The sequence below is a fragment of the Struthio camelus genome, chromosome 2, assembly GCF_040807025.1.
Source record: "Struthio camelus isolate bStrCam1 chromosome 2, bStrCam1.hap1, whole genome shotgun sequence".
In the NCBI taxonomy this organism is placed as follows: domain Eukaryota; kingdom Metazoa; phylum Chordata; class Aves; order Struthioniformes; family Struthionidae; genus Struthio; species Struthio camelus.
Genome location: NC_090943.1, coordinates 20,639,215 through 20,656,399, shown reverse-complemented (window position 1 = coordinate 20,656,399; position 17,185 = coordinate 20,639,215). Strand labels below are relative to the sequence as shown.

At 39.5% G+C, this 17,185-nt stretch overlaps 1 protein-coding gene across 10 annotated transcripts in view; it reads left to right on the top strand.

Annotated features, from left to right (window-relative positions):
* KIAA1217 (KIAA1217 ortholog) overlaps window positions 1-17,185 on the top strand; it is a 248,783-nt gene that overhangs the window by 153,445 nt on the left and 78,153 nt on the right. For all 10 annotated transcript variants that reach the window (XM_068934551.1, XM_009673633.2, XM_009673631.2 and 7 more), the window contains 2 exons: window positions 10,584-10,782; window positions 16,167-16,260. In XM_068934551.1, coding sequence (XP_068790652.1) covers window positions 10,584-10,782; window positions 16,167-16,260 — 293 coding nt within the window. The remainder of the gene's footprint in view (window positions 1-10,583; window positions 10,783-16,166; window positions 16,261-17,185) is intronic.

Genomic DNA, 17,185 nt, shown 5'->3' with positions numbered 1-17,185 from the left:
GATCTTAGGAAATTAAAATATCCTAAGATAACCGTCTATTCCTGTTCATCTTTTCTAGCCTTTCTCTTCTTTCATGTTTCTTTAAATTATAGCTGAAGTTTTTGGACCTGAAAAAAAAAAATCTTACCTGAAATATTTTACAGCAAAAAAGGAAAAGAAGGTAAACGATCATATTGACATATCATAGCGCTGAGAAGTTTCTTGTTTCATTTATTGTCCCTACATGTTTTGTGAGAGACAGCTATAGGGAAGGGTGAAACGTGGTCCTTCCCAGGCACTCATTTTTATTGTTTACCTACCACATTCTTCCTTCTGGAAGAGAATGTCTTGTGTGTACCAGAAAAAAAACTTCCAAGAAGCAGGGTCTTATTTAGTACCTACTGTCTCAATAGAAACATGTTCTGTCTGCCACTAAAAAAGCTGATAATCAGTATTTATTAGACTGTATGTCATACTGGAGCCGAATTTGACTCCAGTACAATAGGCTACATCAACTGGGTCCAATGGATCCGTTGCAGTGATATTGGAGTAAAAGATGTGAAATGAACCAAATAACATCATTAACTATGCAAGTCTGGATCTGTCACTGTTTTACCTGTTAAACGTTTTCTGAATGCAATCTTTATTATTTATATGCAGTGCAATTATATTAAAGGATTCCAACTAAAAGTGGGACCTCACGGTTTTGAATGATAGGCATAGTAAAAAAAAAAAAAAAAATCCCTATTGGTGGACCTTGCAACAAAAATAAACTGGGATGAGAAGTGATAATGATAAAAGGAGAGGTAAGAGTAATTAGGGTTGAAACTCATAAACTGAATGAACCTGTATCAATGTGGCAGTGACTCCCCCTTTTATGCCATTATGCCAAATTGCCAAATTGCACATGCACAGAAGGTGAAAGGTGTTCTTCATGCTCTGCCACCACTATTCGAATTGAGCACCTGCAGTTTGGACTTTCAGCATGTGATGTCTGCTGGAAGAGGGATTTGGCTGCTGGAGTGGCTTATACAGGCCAAACTGCCATTCCCTGTATCTTGCAGTAGAAAGGCAGGAGCCCAGATAGAGCTGTCTCATAGGTCGTATCTGGTCCAGGAGCTATCACTTGGACACATTTGATCTAAGTTTCATGTTAGGCAAAATTTGTAAGCTAATAGACCAAGTCACATGAAAAACAAACTCTTTCATTTCCACAGGGTATACGGTTCCCTAGGAAAAACAGTTTAGGAACTGAGGCACTGCAATTCAGTGCATTGCAAGAGGTGAAAGATTTTGGCCAAGCAGAGAAGCATAGTTCCCATCCCTCTGCTCAGTGTGTTTAGGAGTCATGTTCTGTAGCTCACTGCTGACAGCAAGTCCCTGAATGAGGACAGCTCTAGGTTTTAGTCTTTGCTCCCAGTACTGTTTATGAACGTAGGTAGTGATCTGAATGCATAGTCATTTTACAGAGCTGAACCTGAATTCAGTTTTTTTTCTCAGAAGGAAAAATTGTCATCTCTCTGCTATCATGTAACGCTCCCTCCTGTTTTGTCCTCATTCTCTCTCTCTCTCTCTCTCTCTCTCTCTCTCTCTCGCATTTTTTGACTATAAAGTAGCCAAAATTAAACAGGGTAAGAGGAATAATCACTGCCTCATGAGAGGCTTGTTGATAGCCTGCTGATTAGGATGTACTTTCCTGGGATGTGGGGGCAATGGTCCGAGTCATCTCATGACAGGAGTCCTCCTGGATAAATGTTTTAACTGCTCAACAGTCTCATAAAAGATGGCCAGTTGGTACCATTTCTTCTACCCAATTAACTTTTGTGATGAATAAACTGGCTCTGAGGGTGAAGGCAGAGCAGTGGATGTGGTTTTCCTTGGCTTTAGCAAGGCCTTTCATAGTCTGTCATAACATCCTTGCAGCCACACTGAGGAGCTACAGTATGGATGGGTGGCCTGCAAGGTGGGTGAAAACTGAATGAACTGTCAGGTTCAAAGGGTAGCGGTCAATGGTTCAAGGTCTAACTGCCACATGGTTGTGAACAGTTTTCCTCAGAGGTGGATTGTGGGGACACTGCTTTTTAACATCGAAAACCTGACTGATGGAGTAGAACGTGCTGTAATCCGGTTCACAGATGGCACTGACTCTGGGGCAGCTTTTGATGTGCTGGAGGGTTGCCTGCTATCCAGAGGGACTCCAGCAATTTCCTATAGTAAATATAGAGAATTTGGAAGAGACAGCAAAATTACCAAATCACACATGGACTATGTCCAAATTCCACCCTTGATCACATCACTTCCACATAGTTTGTACCAAATCCAAGGGTTTATAAAAAAGCAGTCATCACTCAAATCATATATGTGAGTGATGCAGCTAATTTATGTTGGAAAGAAATACAATTGGATGGGTTCTCTCTTGTGTTTATTCAAGAGAAAGAGCACATATTCCAGGAAATTTACTTGATATTTTCTTTTCTTTTTTTTGTTATTGCCCCTTTAAAAGCCATGAACAAAAATGTCCCTGTATAAATATTTGCTTACAGTGTCCATAAATGCTTAACATGTCTACATAGTCTTGGGAAACACATCCTCTGAGGTTGTACTACCCTACTTACTAGCTTTGGCTGGGAGCCAGCTGGCCATGGATTACTGGCTTCTCTATGGGTCGAGGGCTCTGTTTCTGGTGGGCAAGAGCAGGGCTATGAGAGCCCATGTAGGCATGCGCCGCGTCTGTTCAACTGTAGCACTCTGATTTTACAACGCTAATTGTTTAGTGAGTGTGAACTGAAGCAAATGCTGCATTGCAGAGCCTACAAATCCTCTGAAAAATAGCTCTGGGACACATGAACTTTCTAGCTCATCTCACTGAGTTCTTCAGCTGTCATTTTTTTATGTTTTGTCATTAAGCATCATAAGCTTTTTGTGGTCTTCCAAGTTTGCTGGCATAGTTTTGTCAGTTAGAGGAGTGAAAAAGTCATCTTGTTGGTCAGTTAATCTATTCTGGCAAAAGCAAGGGTGTAGATGCAATTATTGTCCAAAAGTCTTCCTGCCAGAACTTCGTACTGCACCTGGGGAACTGCATTAACTGCTTAACTGTTTCGCCCAAACTCTCTAGGTGACAAAAGTAACTGTTTCCACTTGATGGACTTGTTAACATAGATATATGGACAAAAATAGTGTCTTTTGGCAACAGGCTCTTTCATAGGTTTTATCTGCAATCAGATAGGACAAATACCAGTCTTTCTCTAGGCAAAATAAGTTGTTCATTGACTTTGTCTTTTTCGCTTTTCTTTCTAAGCCAGCTAAAGTGTATGCATTTGTAGAAAGGTGCTAGTATTTGAGTGACTTGTAGAATAAAGATATTTATTTCTCATAACACTTTGGTAACAATTATATGGAACTACTGAATTTTCCATGTCTTTTTTTCATTAGGTAACAAATCAATTGCAGAATTACAGTAAGTCCTAGTAAATAGCAGACACGGATGAAAAAGCAGTATGGGGAATTACTGGACTGAATTCAGCAGTTCCTGTTTTTATTAAAATAGTTACCAGATAATTTAATACCTTGAGCAAAACTCTTCAGGCTATTCTGGAAGAAAATTATATTAAATATGCTATTGTTTTTATTTCATGACACAGATCTGCTTGTTGACTTGTTTAGTCCTTGAAGACAGCTAAGAATATTTATAGATACTTTCTGAATGTGGAGGACAGATTATCAGCAGGGAGTAGCTAATGGAAACTAGTACAAGAGCTTCAGGCTAGAAATACCACAAGGAACATGGCAATGACATCAGACTAGTTGAAAATGTGTGTGGTGAAATAGGAGAGACAAGTCTTGAGCGTGTGGAAAGTAAGAACTGCATATTGAGGAATTTCCTCCACACTGCAAGAGATGTCACTGTAATAAAGTTGTGCCTGCCTAACTCCTGCAGGATTCGGTGGTAAATCTTACCTCTATCTGATAGCATGTGGGAAGAACAACATGGGCCTCTGCCCTTCTTAACAATCTTATATATTACAATTGTGTCAAATAAAAATAAAAAAAAAATTGGAAAGATCTTGGCATATTAGTAAAAAAAAAAAAAAAGTAATTGTAAACTGGATTTTGAGGAAGAGCTTGACAGTTTTTCTTGTGATCCCCTCGGGATCATCCTGAAGTATTTCAGCAAAAAGAGTTATCATAACAAGACTTTCAAAGTTACCATAAGACTTTAAGATTGATGCAAGTCTGAACTAATGATTCAGCATAAATATAAGGGTTAAACAAGGATTCATTTCCTCGTTTTTACTCTTCAGCATTTCTGCTAACTTCATTGGGAGGGAAAGTAGAGGAAGAGCCAATGACTCAGTGGCAGTATGCTAGAAGATCAAGCTAAACCAGCATGTAAAGACAAGACTGTCCATTATCTCAAAAAGACAGGGTTACCTGATGATTAGGTAAAGAGTAAAACAAATCTAACGACAACCTTACCAAATTATAACTCAACATTATTTTATTTAATTTACTTTTCAAAATGTAACTCCACTTGATTTTTGGCAATTCTTACTGTATTTCCATATTTCCTCCCCTTTAAGCTGTATAGCTTTCTTTGCTAATTTATCTAATTTTCAACTCCTTATATATTCTCTACTAAGTCCTGATACCATATTTTTGAGGTTATTATGCACCCAACAAGGAGTGGAAGCCTCCTGTACACATTTTTCTCTTTATTTTTGGTTATACTAAACTTTGCACCTTTGATTTAAATAAATCCCAAAGCTGCCTATGCATCCAGTCTTTGATTGCTTTAGTCCAACTTACTTTACTACTTATCTGAAATTTTCCAGTTGGACACACAATTTGCAGAGGACAGTGGCTGGGTCAGAAGAGAAGAGCTGTGCCTTCTTCACACCAGTGATTTCTGGTTCTGTGGGAAGGTTTCAGTGCTATAATGTGTACTTGAGACAAGTTCTGATATTTTTACTCATCAATTAATACTTCCCTCCAGAGGGGAGCCAATGGAAAAAGGCATTACTAAATGCCTTTCTAAATAACTAAATATCAGGAAGATTTTCAGTGCAGAAATATGCAAGATGTCCAGTCTACATAATGATTTAGTGAGTTTCTTGTGGCTTCACAGGAAGGAAACTCATAAACTCCAGTTTAAGCTTTGACTGTGCTTTCTTTCGTAACACTGAGAAGTTACTTAACTGCTCTGCCTCAGTTTTCTCTTTCTCACTGTAAGAGTACTAGTGTTTTCCCATTTAAAATTCATAATGTGAGAGAGAATTAACTGATATCTGTAAAGATAAAATGACTTAATCATATTTGTTAACTCATTTGTGATTTATCAGATATTTAACTTCTCTTCATCCCTGTTGTGTGATTCATGTTTTTCTCTCTTAAATAACCAGTTTGTAAGCATAATTCTGTTCTGTAGATAAAAGTGGGTTGTAATTAAAGCTTTTCTAAGCATCTCTGAACTGGCTTTCAGCTACCTAGCGCTGGGATTACGTGTGAGCAATATAACCGCGATAACATGGTATTTAGTCAAGGCTAGGTCAGTACCATATGTTAGATCGAGGTGCTGAGAGACCTGAGCCAATACACGTACAAGGGGCGGTGTCTTACTGCCTGCATGACATTAGCTTTTGCTATAAGGAGTAGACCTTCACCAGCGGTAACTGGTGAGTTGTGATCTTACTGGCATGGGTGCCGCATGGGGCTGCTGTGGTTATGCAGCTCCTTGCTCTAAAGCCAGCATGGACCCCCTGGTTTGGGCATCCCTGTACAGTTCACCTTGTGGACATGTCCTCAGCTACCAGGTGGGTTTTACAGCCCTTGCTGCAACACTAGGAGCTGTATCTGAGCTGAGCACCTTTGCTCAGATACGTCTGCATGAGCTCCAGTCACCACACAGGCAGTCCTCAAAGCTGTCGTAGCTAAACTAGAGGTGCAGGGTTAAGCTGGCATGTGGCTACTCTGAGCACCCTCTAAACCTGGCTCTGGTGGGTTCAGCCTGTGTTTGAGGCACTGGCTATGTAAATAGGTTTAATATTGCATCTTTCATTACACTGTGCTGCTTTGCATATAGACTTGCCCTGAGAGAAAAGACAGACTATTTTGCAAGTCCTTCTGTAACTGAGCCTTTGTAAAGGAAAGAGCAGAAAGTCATTTCTTTTTGAAAGAGCTCTGTATGCAGGGAAGGAAAGAGTGATCATGTGGTATGTTCACATGATCATCAGAAGACCTGGATTTTATGCTTGCAAACCTTTCTTGGAACATGTCCTTTCACCTTTGGGTATTTAATTTCCTCTACTATAAAATATACTTTTCTGTTGGCAGGAATGTTGTGAAGCAATTTGTAAAGAGGTTTGAGTTTCTGAGGTATGGCCTACACGTCAATGTTTTCTACTGTAGCTTGTGTTTAATGCTGTGGCCTGTTGCCCATACAGTGAAGATAGATCAGAAATTTCAGAGGTATGTCTGAAGCTAAGTTATACCAGTATAAAGAAGGAGTAAGCTTAGCTTTACACTTTCTCTTGTAATTGTAGAAAATCCTGGGGCTGGCAGTTATCTAAGAGCGCCTAGAAGTGGTAGCCACAGTGTTGTCTGACTTGGACTTTCAGATGGGTTCACAGTGTCGTTTCATCACTCATACTGATGTTAACTGTCTTCCTTCCTGTATGTTACAGGCCAGTTTGTCTTGTGTTTTATAGAACTCAGCGCAATCTTCATGTTTCAGGTAAATCCATAGTGACAGAAGAGTAAATGCAAGAGGAACTTTAGGATACATGGAAACATTAACATCTGTTTTGTTTAGCTTGCTTTCCAATAGCTGTGCTGGCAAATGGGCTTTTGCCCTGCCAAATGCTGTACCAGGGTTAGATTCTATTTCTTTTTCCTTTAATTCTCCATGAGGATGATTTCTTAGCTGGCCATAAGAGACACCTCTGAGCTCCTACTGCGTCCTTGATCTTAAGCATTTTGGTATTGTCACTGCTCTGAGTTTCAGCCTAACAACACGTGTGAGACGCAGTAATGTTGCTGACTTAAAATAATGGATTTTGAAGCCCCTTTATCCTGCCATGCTGAAACAGGATTTCTAAGACTGAGCGGTTAGTTCTGTCAAATAGGAAATGCCCTAAAGCATTGCTATATCATGATACGGATCAGACAGCTCTATAGGAAAGGCAGTAGTTTTTTGAAAGGGCATGTGATTTAAGGGGAGAAAAAAGCATTTATTATTCCTTTGAAAATGTCTTTAACCCCTACAGGAAAATTGTGGCCGAAACATTTCTCTAATTTGTATGTAACGTCTCTCTCTTTTAAGACATGATCGTTCCGGATAACATGCACATTTAGTTTGAAAGCCAAAGACCAAAGGCAACTCTATTTTAGTTTTGCATCAATAGTTTATGCAAGTATTTGGGGACAGGCAAAGTCAAGACTCTTCTGGAATAATTCAGGCTTGTGACTGGGGTAGGTCTTTCAACTCTGCCATTTCTTTTGTGATAATGGTGTCAGTAGGTCAATATTCAAAATGTTTTCAGTGGCCTGATACTCAAAAACGGCATTTTATGCATTCTGTGCTTACTTTTAAACTAAGTGGAAAAAAGAATCACACAAACCTGCAAAGCTGATTTGAAAAGTCTGTATTTTTACCAAAAAATAGGTTTTTACCATTTAATCCAAGTAAGTTTCCAGTGACAAAATATAGAAGATTCCTTATGTTCTTCCTAAGTTGAAAGCTGTCATCAAAAGTGAATAAGCTTATGTGCATCTTATAACAGTGAATTAAGAATAATCATTAAAACCACATGTACTTAAATGTTTTTTGAAATACAGCTAGTTTCTGAAATTCAACAAATGATTAATTGCAAGGAATATTTGAATGGGCACTAACAAGCCATTTGTATCTAGAAGAGCATAAAGAAATAAATGGTATCTCAAATTAAAATGAAAGAATAGCTTAATAGCTTATGAAATATTGGCATAAAAAATAAAATTTTCAGAAAAATTCTCCTCAACCTTTGAAATAAAGATAGTGACTTTTCAGTCGGAAAAAAATTTTTTAACCGTGGGAAAATGCAGATTTGTAATAGGATTCATAAAGAATCTAATTGCAGTCTTAATGAGAGAAAAAGTATCAGCTCTTGACAATACCAGGAAAATGATGTTAACGGCTCCACTTTATAAAAGCAGCCTTATATTGAATAATAGTTAGATAATGCTGAGTACTCTGCTTAGTATTCATAAAAATTAACATCATCTTCCTTCCCTAGGTACAAGCATAATTATCTACCCACTGATTGTCGGAACATCTACCTAAGTATGTGTTCAGTTCTCCATAGCAATTATGGACCACATAGTGACAAAAATTAAGGTCTAAAGGGAAAGAGAGCTCATCCTAGATTAAAATGTCTTCTATTCTTTTTGCTTAATTTCTTTGTATTCTAGTGTTTCAGCTTTTCTCATTGCTTTTGCACAGTGTTTGTAGGTCAGGACTATAACCCACCCATCGCATTGCTGATGACTTTGGGGTGAAAATCACTGAGTCACCATCTTAAGTTTTGTAACTTGCTGCTTGCTGATGGATGGTGGTCGCAGCACTGAAGAACATGTGTTCCCAGCACTCCTGGTTGTATTGGCCATGGGAGAACAGCGTATGGTGCACCTACACTGCAATTACTGCGGTGAATTCAGTTTGTGTGAAGTACCCTGCCTAGTTGTAGCCTAGCTGTGTTGGTTGCTTGTGGACAGAAAGGCCTGGCAACACAGAACTCTGCTTGGGCTCCAAAGCCTGTCTGAAGATTTGGTGAAGACGTTAGCAGTTAGTTTATTCTGAATGCTGTACTTCTGCCGTTGCCTCTCTAGTAGCATCTGAATTGGCTGATGTTAAACCACCCTGCTTTTATCTGCATGAGCTGCAGGGAATTCAGTATAGACGTTTCCATAATGACCAGTTGTGGAGTAGATCTGATATTCTGTTCCTTCTCCAACAACTTTCCAATGCCTCGATAGCTTTTGAGCCATTTACGAAATATTTAGCTGTAAATCTCAATTGGCTCGTTACAACCTTCAGTGGTATTTTTTTTTTCTTTTCTACATTTTTTCCTCCAATTTCATTTTTGGGTTGTTAAGCTTCTGCAAGGTGGAAGAGCTGCAATGTTAGTGTCTTTTGACACTAAAGACCTGGCTTATGTGTTGAAAGGAGCTAAATCATGTTTCTGTCATTCTTGCTCCAGCTGAGGCTCCAACCACAGCAGAAGCTATACCTGCTCTGTCTTTTGCAGAAAGCAAGGCAGTAGAGGTGTTCCATCCTCGCACGGTTCAGTGCTGTATAAAGATACCCAAGATATTTCAGAAAGAGAACAGTGTGGTCTAGACTATCAAAGCTTAGTCAGGAGGTATGCCATGGGTATGGACTGGATACCTAGGCTCAGATGGACTTACTAGTGCCCATTTGCTAATAGGAAAATGAGCAGCTGTTTGTTCAGGTCCTAATGAGCATCAGTGCATGGGCGATCCTTGTGAGGAGACCTTCAGGTAGTCTGCAGGGGCCAGAACTACTCAGTCCCATCAGGTCCGATGTTACTTCTGCTGCCCACTGAAGGTGGGTCTGGATCACAATTCTCAGTGCCTCAAGTCCTTGGAGGGCTTTGTAGATTGGTGTGGAGCAGGACTGGGCTGGAGCAAAGCTAACAGTTGGAGTGTGCAGCACCGGCCAGTGTAGTACAGACACCCGCTGGCAGTGCAGAAGGCAACATAACCCTGACAGGGCCGACGCAGGCGTGGTGGAAGTGGAGGACTTGCTGAATCCATGATCTGCATTGTCCATGTTTTTCCGTTACCCAGGATCTCACAGCCTCTCACCCCCTGAGAATAGTTAGCTATATCAGAATGATCTTTTTGTCTTTAATAGAGAAGAATGTCCACATTTTGCAGTTCAGCATCTAAGATGACTGATGTTTCTCCTTGAGTACTAAGGATGACTATTAACACTGATCTGAAATTACTCTCCCTTGTGTGTGAATCTCAGTTTTACTCCTGTTAGGAGTTTCACCTGGTGCTTTATACAATATACTGCCAGCAAATTCAATTGGGAATACAAAATTGTGTGCACTAAAATTGAATGCTGTTCTTCTGTGTTTCATTAAGCAAGCAAGAGGCTAAAATGCAAAATTTATATTTAAGGGAAACTAGCTGATATAAGAGGATGAATTTTTTCCTCAATAGGTTTAGAAAAACACCTTATGATTTACCAGCACCTTCCACTGTAGACCAAACTTTGTTTGACGTTTTCCATTAGCCTTCGTAAGATAAACTTTTGATTTGTCTAACTGAAGAACAGTAAAAATAGGCTTCTCAGCAAAGTGCAATGCTAGAATAAGCATGTTTATTAAAGCATAACTGTATTACTGTTCTGTGCTCTATTTTTTATATTATTCTAATATTGTTTTGAAAAAGGAAAATTTTGTATGGCTTATGAGTAAGGAGTGTGAGTTTGCTTTTATTTACTCAGTACGGGCTTGATCTGTGTTCCACATGGACTTTGGAGCTCAGATCACTTCTGTGCACTTAAGAATATGTAATTTGCTATTATATTTTGCTTGTAGGTGTTTTATATCTTCAGTATGGAGATGAAACAAAGCAGTTGAGGATGCCGAATGAAATCACAAGCACAGACACAATTCGTGCCCTTTTTGTAAGTGCCTTCCCCCAGCAGCTGACAATGAAAATGCTGGAATCGCCCAGTGTGGCCATTTACATCAAGGACGAGAGCAGAAACATATACTATGAATTGTGTGATGTGAGGTAAGTAAACATGGAGTTACAGCTCTTGGGTTTTGGGGATTTTTTGTAGTGTATTAATGGAGTAAAGAGGAGTGGGGTTGATAAGTATCTAATGAATAGTGGCATGATACATGAAGGAATGTTCAGTGGTATTTGAATAATATGTGAGGTTTGGTTTGATGTGGTCTTAAGCTGTAGGTGCTACATCCGTTGCACAAGTCATAGATGAGTGGTGTACGTTGTTCAAATATTCATATAATACATGCAGGTACACATTTAATATTTTATCGAATTTTTAACTGAGACATAAATATTTAAAATACTAAACACAAAGTAAACATTTACAGAAAAAATAGTCTTTTTGTCTGCTGGCAGAGCAAAACCTGATCTGTGTGAGCCTAAAGTCACGGATATGAGTGTTTCTGGTGTCCTTGTAACAGTGCCTATTATCCACCATCTAACAACGCTAATGATCTCATACAGATCTGTGGGACTGCTGACTGCTGCTGCACCACTTTCACCACCTTTCTAATTTATGTCAGTATGCAGCAACTGATTGCAGTCACTTTCCTTCATTAATTCAGAGGTTGGTCAACAAATGATCTGGCTAACATCTGAGTGCATCTCTCTGTCCTTTGTTTTGTGGGATTGTGCTGCTTAATTAACCGTGTTTCTTCAGTCCTGATGCCTCTGTTCTTAAAGTAGAAGGATCAGGTTCTCAGGGCTCCAGAAAATCCCAAATCAGGCAGCACCTCAGGCACACCTCAGACATGTTATTCTCTGTAAAATTGTGCGGGCAAATATGGGAGGCTTTTGTGCTCTCCTTTTCATAAGAAGTTACCCAACAGTGAACAGAGCAGCGCAAGAGGATGAAGGAGAAAAAAAAGAAGTGTTTCCTCTCAGCCAGTCAACCACTTTTGCATGGAAATGATGTGAACAGAAGTGTACTGTCCACTGCTGCCCTGTTTCTTGTAGAGGTCCCTTTGCTCAGTGCTTCTCCTTATCACACTGTAGTTGAAGGGAAGAGCAAGTTGAAGCTCTTCCAGTCTTGCCACTTCAAGCTCCCCGGTCCTTCTTTTTCCTGACCTTTTTTGTCAACACTTCGCCCTCTATCTCCTTGGTTCTGCTTCCTCACACTGTCTATCCAGTGTCTTGTCATCAGCCAGCCTCTTGGTTTTGATTTTTGGTTTGTTATTTTACTTGCTTTACAGTCTCCCACCCCCTCCCTGGCCACTCTACTGCCTACATTAATGCCCATCTGACTTTTTGCATCATCATTCATGTGCCTACGTTCAACTTTTGTATACATGAAACAGATAGTTCACTAGATCAAATCGAGTGATTAAATGAAGATGGGGGTTACTACTTTGTTGCTGGGTTCCTTATTGCCAGCCATCATCCGACCCATCAGCTCCCTCTCTCTCCCTTTATCCCTCAGTCTTTCCCTGATTTTCCCATGGCCGGTTTATGCCTTCATCTTCTCCCTGCGACCAAGAATGTAGTTGTTGATTATCTTTATACCACACCAGCAACTACCTTTTTTCCCCCTTGTTTGCATTGCGGGCATCACTCTGCCAGCATCGGGCCTGGCTCGCTCTCAGCATCTACTTCCTCTGCTCCTATGGCTGTGTTGTAGACCATTTCTTGAGGAAATCACAAGACCCAGCTGACGACTTCTGTAACAAAATTCCCTCCTTCAGTTCTGTTACCCACCTAGCTAACGAAGCCTCAGCAATTTCAGCTTAATGGAGTCCAAAGCCTGCAGGACCAGCTATGTTTTCATCACCTTTGACTAATTTCCACAGCCCTTTCTCCATTTCTCTATTTCTTATTCTTCATAAGATCTTGCCAGTGTCTCCACTTAGAAAACAGATGAAAAGAAGCCTGATTTTTCAATCCCTTACTTGCCATCCCTTCCCTTGTGTTTCCATCCACAGATGTTTTGGTCAACTCTTTTAAGCTCACCACCTCCTCTTGAGGCTGTCTCATGCTCTTTTTGCGTGCTTTTTCTTTTAATTAATGTACTGGTCTATTATCGCTCCTGTCCTTATGTTGCAAACACGTTTCTGTGCCTCCCAGCAAAACTCCCTGCACACAACTTATACTCCCAGCTTCCACACTATCACTTTCCTTTCTTGCACTGTACAGTCACTAGAGCAGTCAGCTGGAGTTTTACTCTTCTGACTTCTGTCCTAGACCCATTTCCAACCTGTCTGTTGTTCCAGTGCAAATGTCAAAGTCAGCAGATGGCCTGCTTTTGTGACCATTACATCATTATTCTCTCATCTGACACATACTTTTAATATTTTCTTCTTGGAATCTTGATCTCCGTGTGGTTCAGTGGCTGTTCTTTTTTGATTTCTTCTTGTTTCTCTCTTGTCTTTCAGGCATTATATGAAAGGTCCGCTTCTCAAGCCGTGATTTTCGATTGTGTTTTTTTTCCCTCTCAGGGTTTTGTCCTCATTCTCCTTCTCTATCTGTACCTGTGTCTCCCTCATCTTATCCCTAAGCATTAGTTGAATTATAGTGTCTACCTGAGGGTGACCTTCTCATTTATTTTTCTATCCCTCGTTTAGGATGGGATTCATCTAACTGCTGAAATTTCATATTTCAGGGGTCTGAAATACAGACTTCTACATCCACATTTTGAGCTGGTGGTGATTCATCCTATAAAATTGTCTGATAAGTTATACACACCAGAGATGTGTATCTCTGTTCTTGATTCTGTATTTGGAGGACATGAATCCTACCTCTTCTGTCCAAGCTAAAGGCTTGATCTTCTCTTCTGACTAGTCTTATGGACCATTAATTTCATCTCAGCTTGTGTCCTCCTTCATTAGGACATCACACTCCCTCCCTCCTCCCCTTTTTTAAAATTACTGTGGACAAAGCACTCTCTTGGTAATTAAGCCTATAACCTGGTCATTATCCTAAATCTGTTTCAGGGCTCTGCATCCAGAGTAGATTTCAGACTTTTTTCTACATAACAGCCCTCTGATGTAGCCTTTCCTTTCCCACCACGTAGCTAAAACACTCAGTTAATTCATGCACATTTTAATAGCAACTTCTGCAACAGTTTTTTCTCTGTGCTTGACACAGGTAATCTTGTTTAATCTTACCCATTCAAATGAAGCAACAAAGATCATTCTCCTTGTTTGACAAGCTGAGATGTATTTTTTTTCATTTGTCCTCTGGCTGTATCTTCTCTGTCTCATTAAATCTCATTAAATATAAACTACTTGTTTTCACTATGAGGGCCCCTCCAAGTCCACTTGAACTCTACTTTTCATTTCTTGTTTGGTACCAAGTGCCATCTGCTTCCACTTAGCTCATAATGCCAGCCTTCATTGTACATGTCTTTAATTTGCAAACAAGTGCCTTCATGCTCTTTCCCAGGCAGCCCTCTAACGTACTTGGAAGGAGTCCTCCGTAAACATCCACGAAGCCACTGCATCGCTCTCCTTCCAGTCCCGCTCATGCTGTTGCACTGCCTACTGCCAACGTGGCAGTGGTGCCAGCGTCCGCTTATTGCTCATCAGCTTAGAGAGAGTATGATCTTCTTGTTTCTTTTTGTTCTCTAATCTTTCTGCTGTTGTCTCTTGTGTCTTGTATTCATCTTGTAAGCTGGTGAAGGGATTGTGTTCTGGGGGTGTTTATCCAGCATATAGATCAGTGAGGCCTTTGAACATGCCAAGGGCATCTGGGAGCTACAGTAATGCAAATAATAATAATAATGAAGGTACAGTAATATATACCTGTTATCAGTAATGTTTATCTTAGAATAGCAACATGAGGTGAAATAGAATTTGCTTTGGAGATAGAATGCCTAGTATTTTGCTGTTTTGCCTTACAGCAATGTTTTACTTTAAAGTGTCATGTTTCTACAAGAAATATTTGTGGAGAATGCTTTTAAAACAAACTCCAGCTGGCTGAGGTACCATCTCAGAGCCATCAATGAAAAGAGAAAAGGCAGCAGATAAAATTTAAATGAACAGTAAGCCATTTCTTGAACTAAAAATGAAGGAGTTTGCTTTGTATCAAAAAGAATACATTTCCAAGTCTGAGGCATAAAATTGTAACTGAAACTCTCAGTGCAGGTCTCAAAGCAGAATTGTCACGTTTGTAAGATGGAAAACAGTTTGTGTTACCATAAATAACGTAAGAACTTGAACTTGCCACAAGGTAGCTATTTTCCTATGCACTCTACAAGCAAACACTCATAAATACTAAACTTCTCATCAGCCCTGCAGTTCAAAAATGGGAGGCACTGATCTGTCTCTTAAGCTATGAGGTTTCTTTAATAACTACTTGACGTCTACAACAGCAGCACAAGTCCTGACTAGCTACCTATTCAAAGCAATCACTGATTGTAATATGACATTATAAGAAAGAAATTAGACCTGCCCAAGAATCCTTTCCTTCATTTTTAAATGATAATCCCAGTGATTAAGATCAGTTCACTGAGCTTGTAGCTGCACCTGGAGGAAAGGAATTCAGTCACATGTGTAAATTCTCTAGAGATTACCAGTGTGAAATGAAAGGAATCACAGTTTTGAAAGGCTACGGATGAGTTTAAATTGAAGGCTTTGTTACTGATTACATTTGAACAAGGAATCAGCAGGAGTCAGTGCAAATTTCTAAGGCATAAAATTATTGCAAGGTAGGTTTAGAAACAAAATAGAAAACTTCTATCATCTAACTCTTTCATAAATTTAATGGTTTAAAAATAGACTAATAAATGACAAAGTTCTTTGTCCCAGTTTAACAAAAAGAGATCTCCTAGGGGTTTTCATCTAAACCATTTCTGCAGTAGATTTCATCAAAACTGTTATTTATTTTTTATTGTTATAATTCCTTTTTTCCTGAAAAATACCTTTGTATAGATAAAGTTTAGAGGATGGATTCATTTGCTGCTGAATTTTTAGCTTTTACAGATTTTTTTTCAGGTTTGTGAACAAACTGTTAATTGGAATTGCCTCAAGAATACTTGCAGTTAGAAAGACTGTTTTTCTTTTGATATTCTTGCTTCTTAGAATAGCAAAAATTCACAGGGGTTGAATGCACAATAAAATATGTAAATATTAACTAAATCCTTTTGAGTGCCTTCTAAATATTGAAGCTGTATTGTCTTCAAAGTGTTTTCACTCTGTGGCAGGATCTTGAAAGAAACTGAGCACTATCTAATTTTTATGGGTGTGGAGTTGTAGTGAAGCAATGATACTTCCCATGGGAAAGAGAATCAAAGTAGGCTTTTGTTTGTGTGTGCGTGTCTAAGTTATGGCACTTAGGTTTTCCTTACAGGTCAGCTGCAGCCCTGTTATGTTCATCTGTTACCTGAAACTTTAGGGCAGCAAGTAAATAAAAGCACCTTCATCTGTTATCATTGCTGATTCTTTTGATTCTAGGAATATTCAAGACCGATCTTTCCTTAAAGTTTACAACAAAGATCCTGCACACGCATTTAATCACGCTTCCAGAGCTGTAAATGGAGACATAAGGGTAAGTACTAGAGTTGCATTTATACTCCTCTTTCCTTCAATTCTTCAGTTAAAAGTTTAAGTTCATATCTGTAATGTAAACACACCAGTTCATAAGGTCTAGGGTATATATGTGACACACATACAGAAGAGGGAATTGATAATGCTCACTGTAATCTGTTTATTAACTACTTTGTTTTTTCCAAATACTTGCCTTAAGCATTAACTCTTTGTTGTTCGTGTTTACTAACATTAAAGCGTGTGAAGCAAAGTATAATCTTTAATTACTTATTTGAGGACATAGGTTGTGTTAAGAGTTTGTACAGCTTCTTATTTCACTTTTCCAAACCCTTTAAGGGTGGTAAAGTACAGCATGATGTTATTCCACTCTAGCGATGGTGCAGAATGGACTGCAGTTTGCAGTAGCTAAGCCATTGTAGCTGGCTTGAAGTCCATTGAAACACTTTGTAGATGGCCATTGCGGACAAGAAATATGATAAATACCCGTCACAGTGGAAATGGTTTTGTCTTTTCCTAAAATTTTCTACCTAAATCAAAAATACAGATACATTAGCCTTTGTTCAAGTGAATGTTTTGTATTGGGAAATTATAGAGAAGGCTTTTGAAAGCTGTTCCCTTTATCCTTGTCACTATTCCTATCTGCTGCTGAACCATAATCTCTGGGGAGCAGGGCTGGATACTGCTAGATTTTGAGTGGGCAGGAGAAGTGGCTGTGCAGCGCCTCTCCCACCACGGTGCACAGCACTCCCAGCACAACGGGCCATGGGGACGGCAGGTTATGCAGCCTCCTCTGCTGCCCAGCCACCCCAGGATGCTCCCCAGGAATGGTACAGTAAGACTAACCTGGCAGGACCAAAAGGGAATGCCGCTACTGTCCCACTCGCTCTGTGGTTTTTGTGTGTACTCCAAGACTGATTCAACTGTGC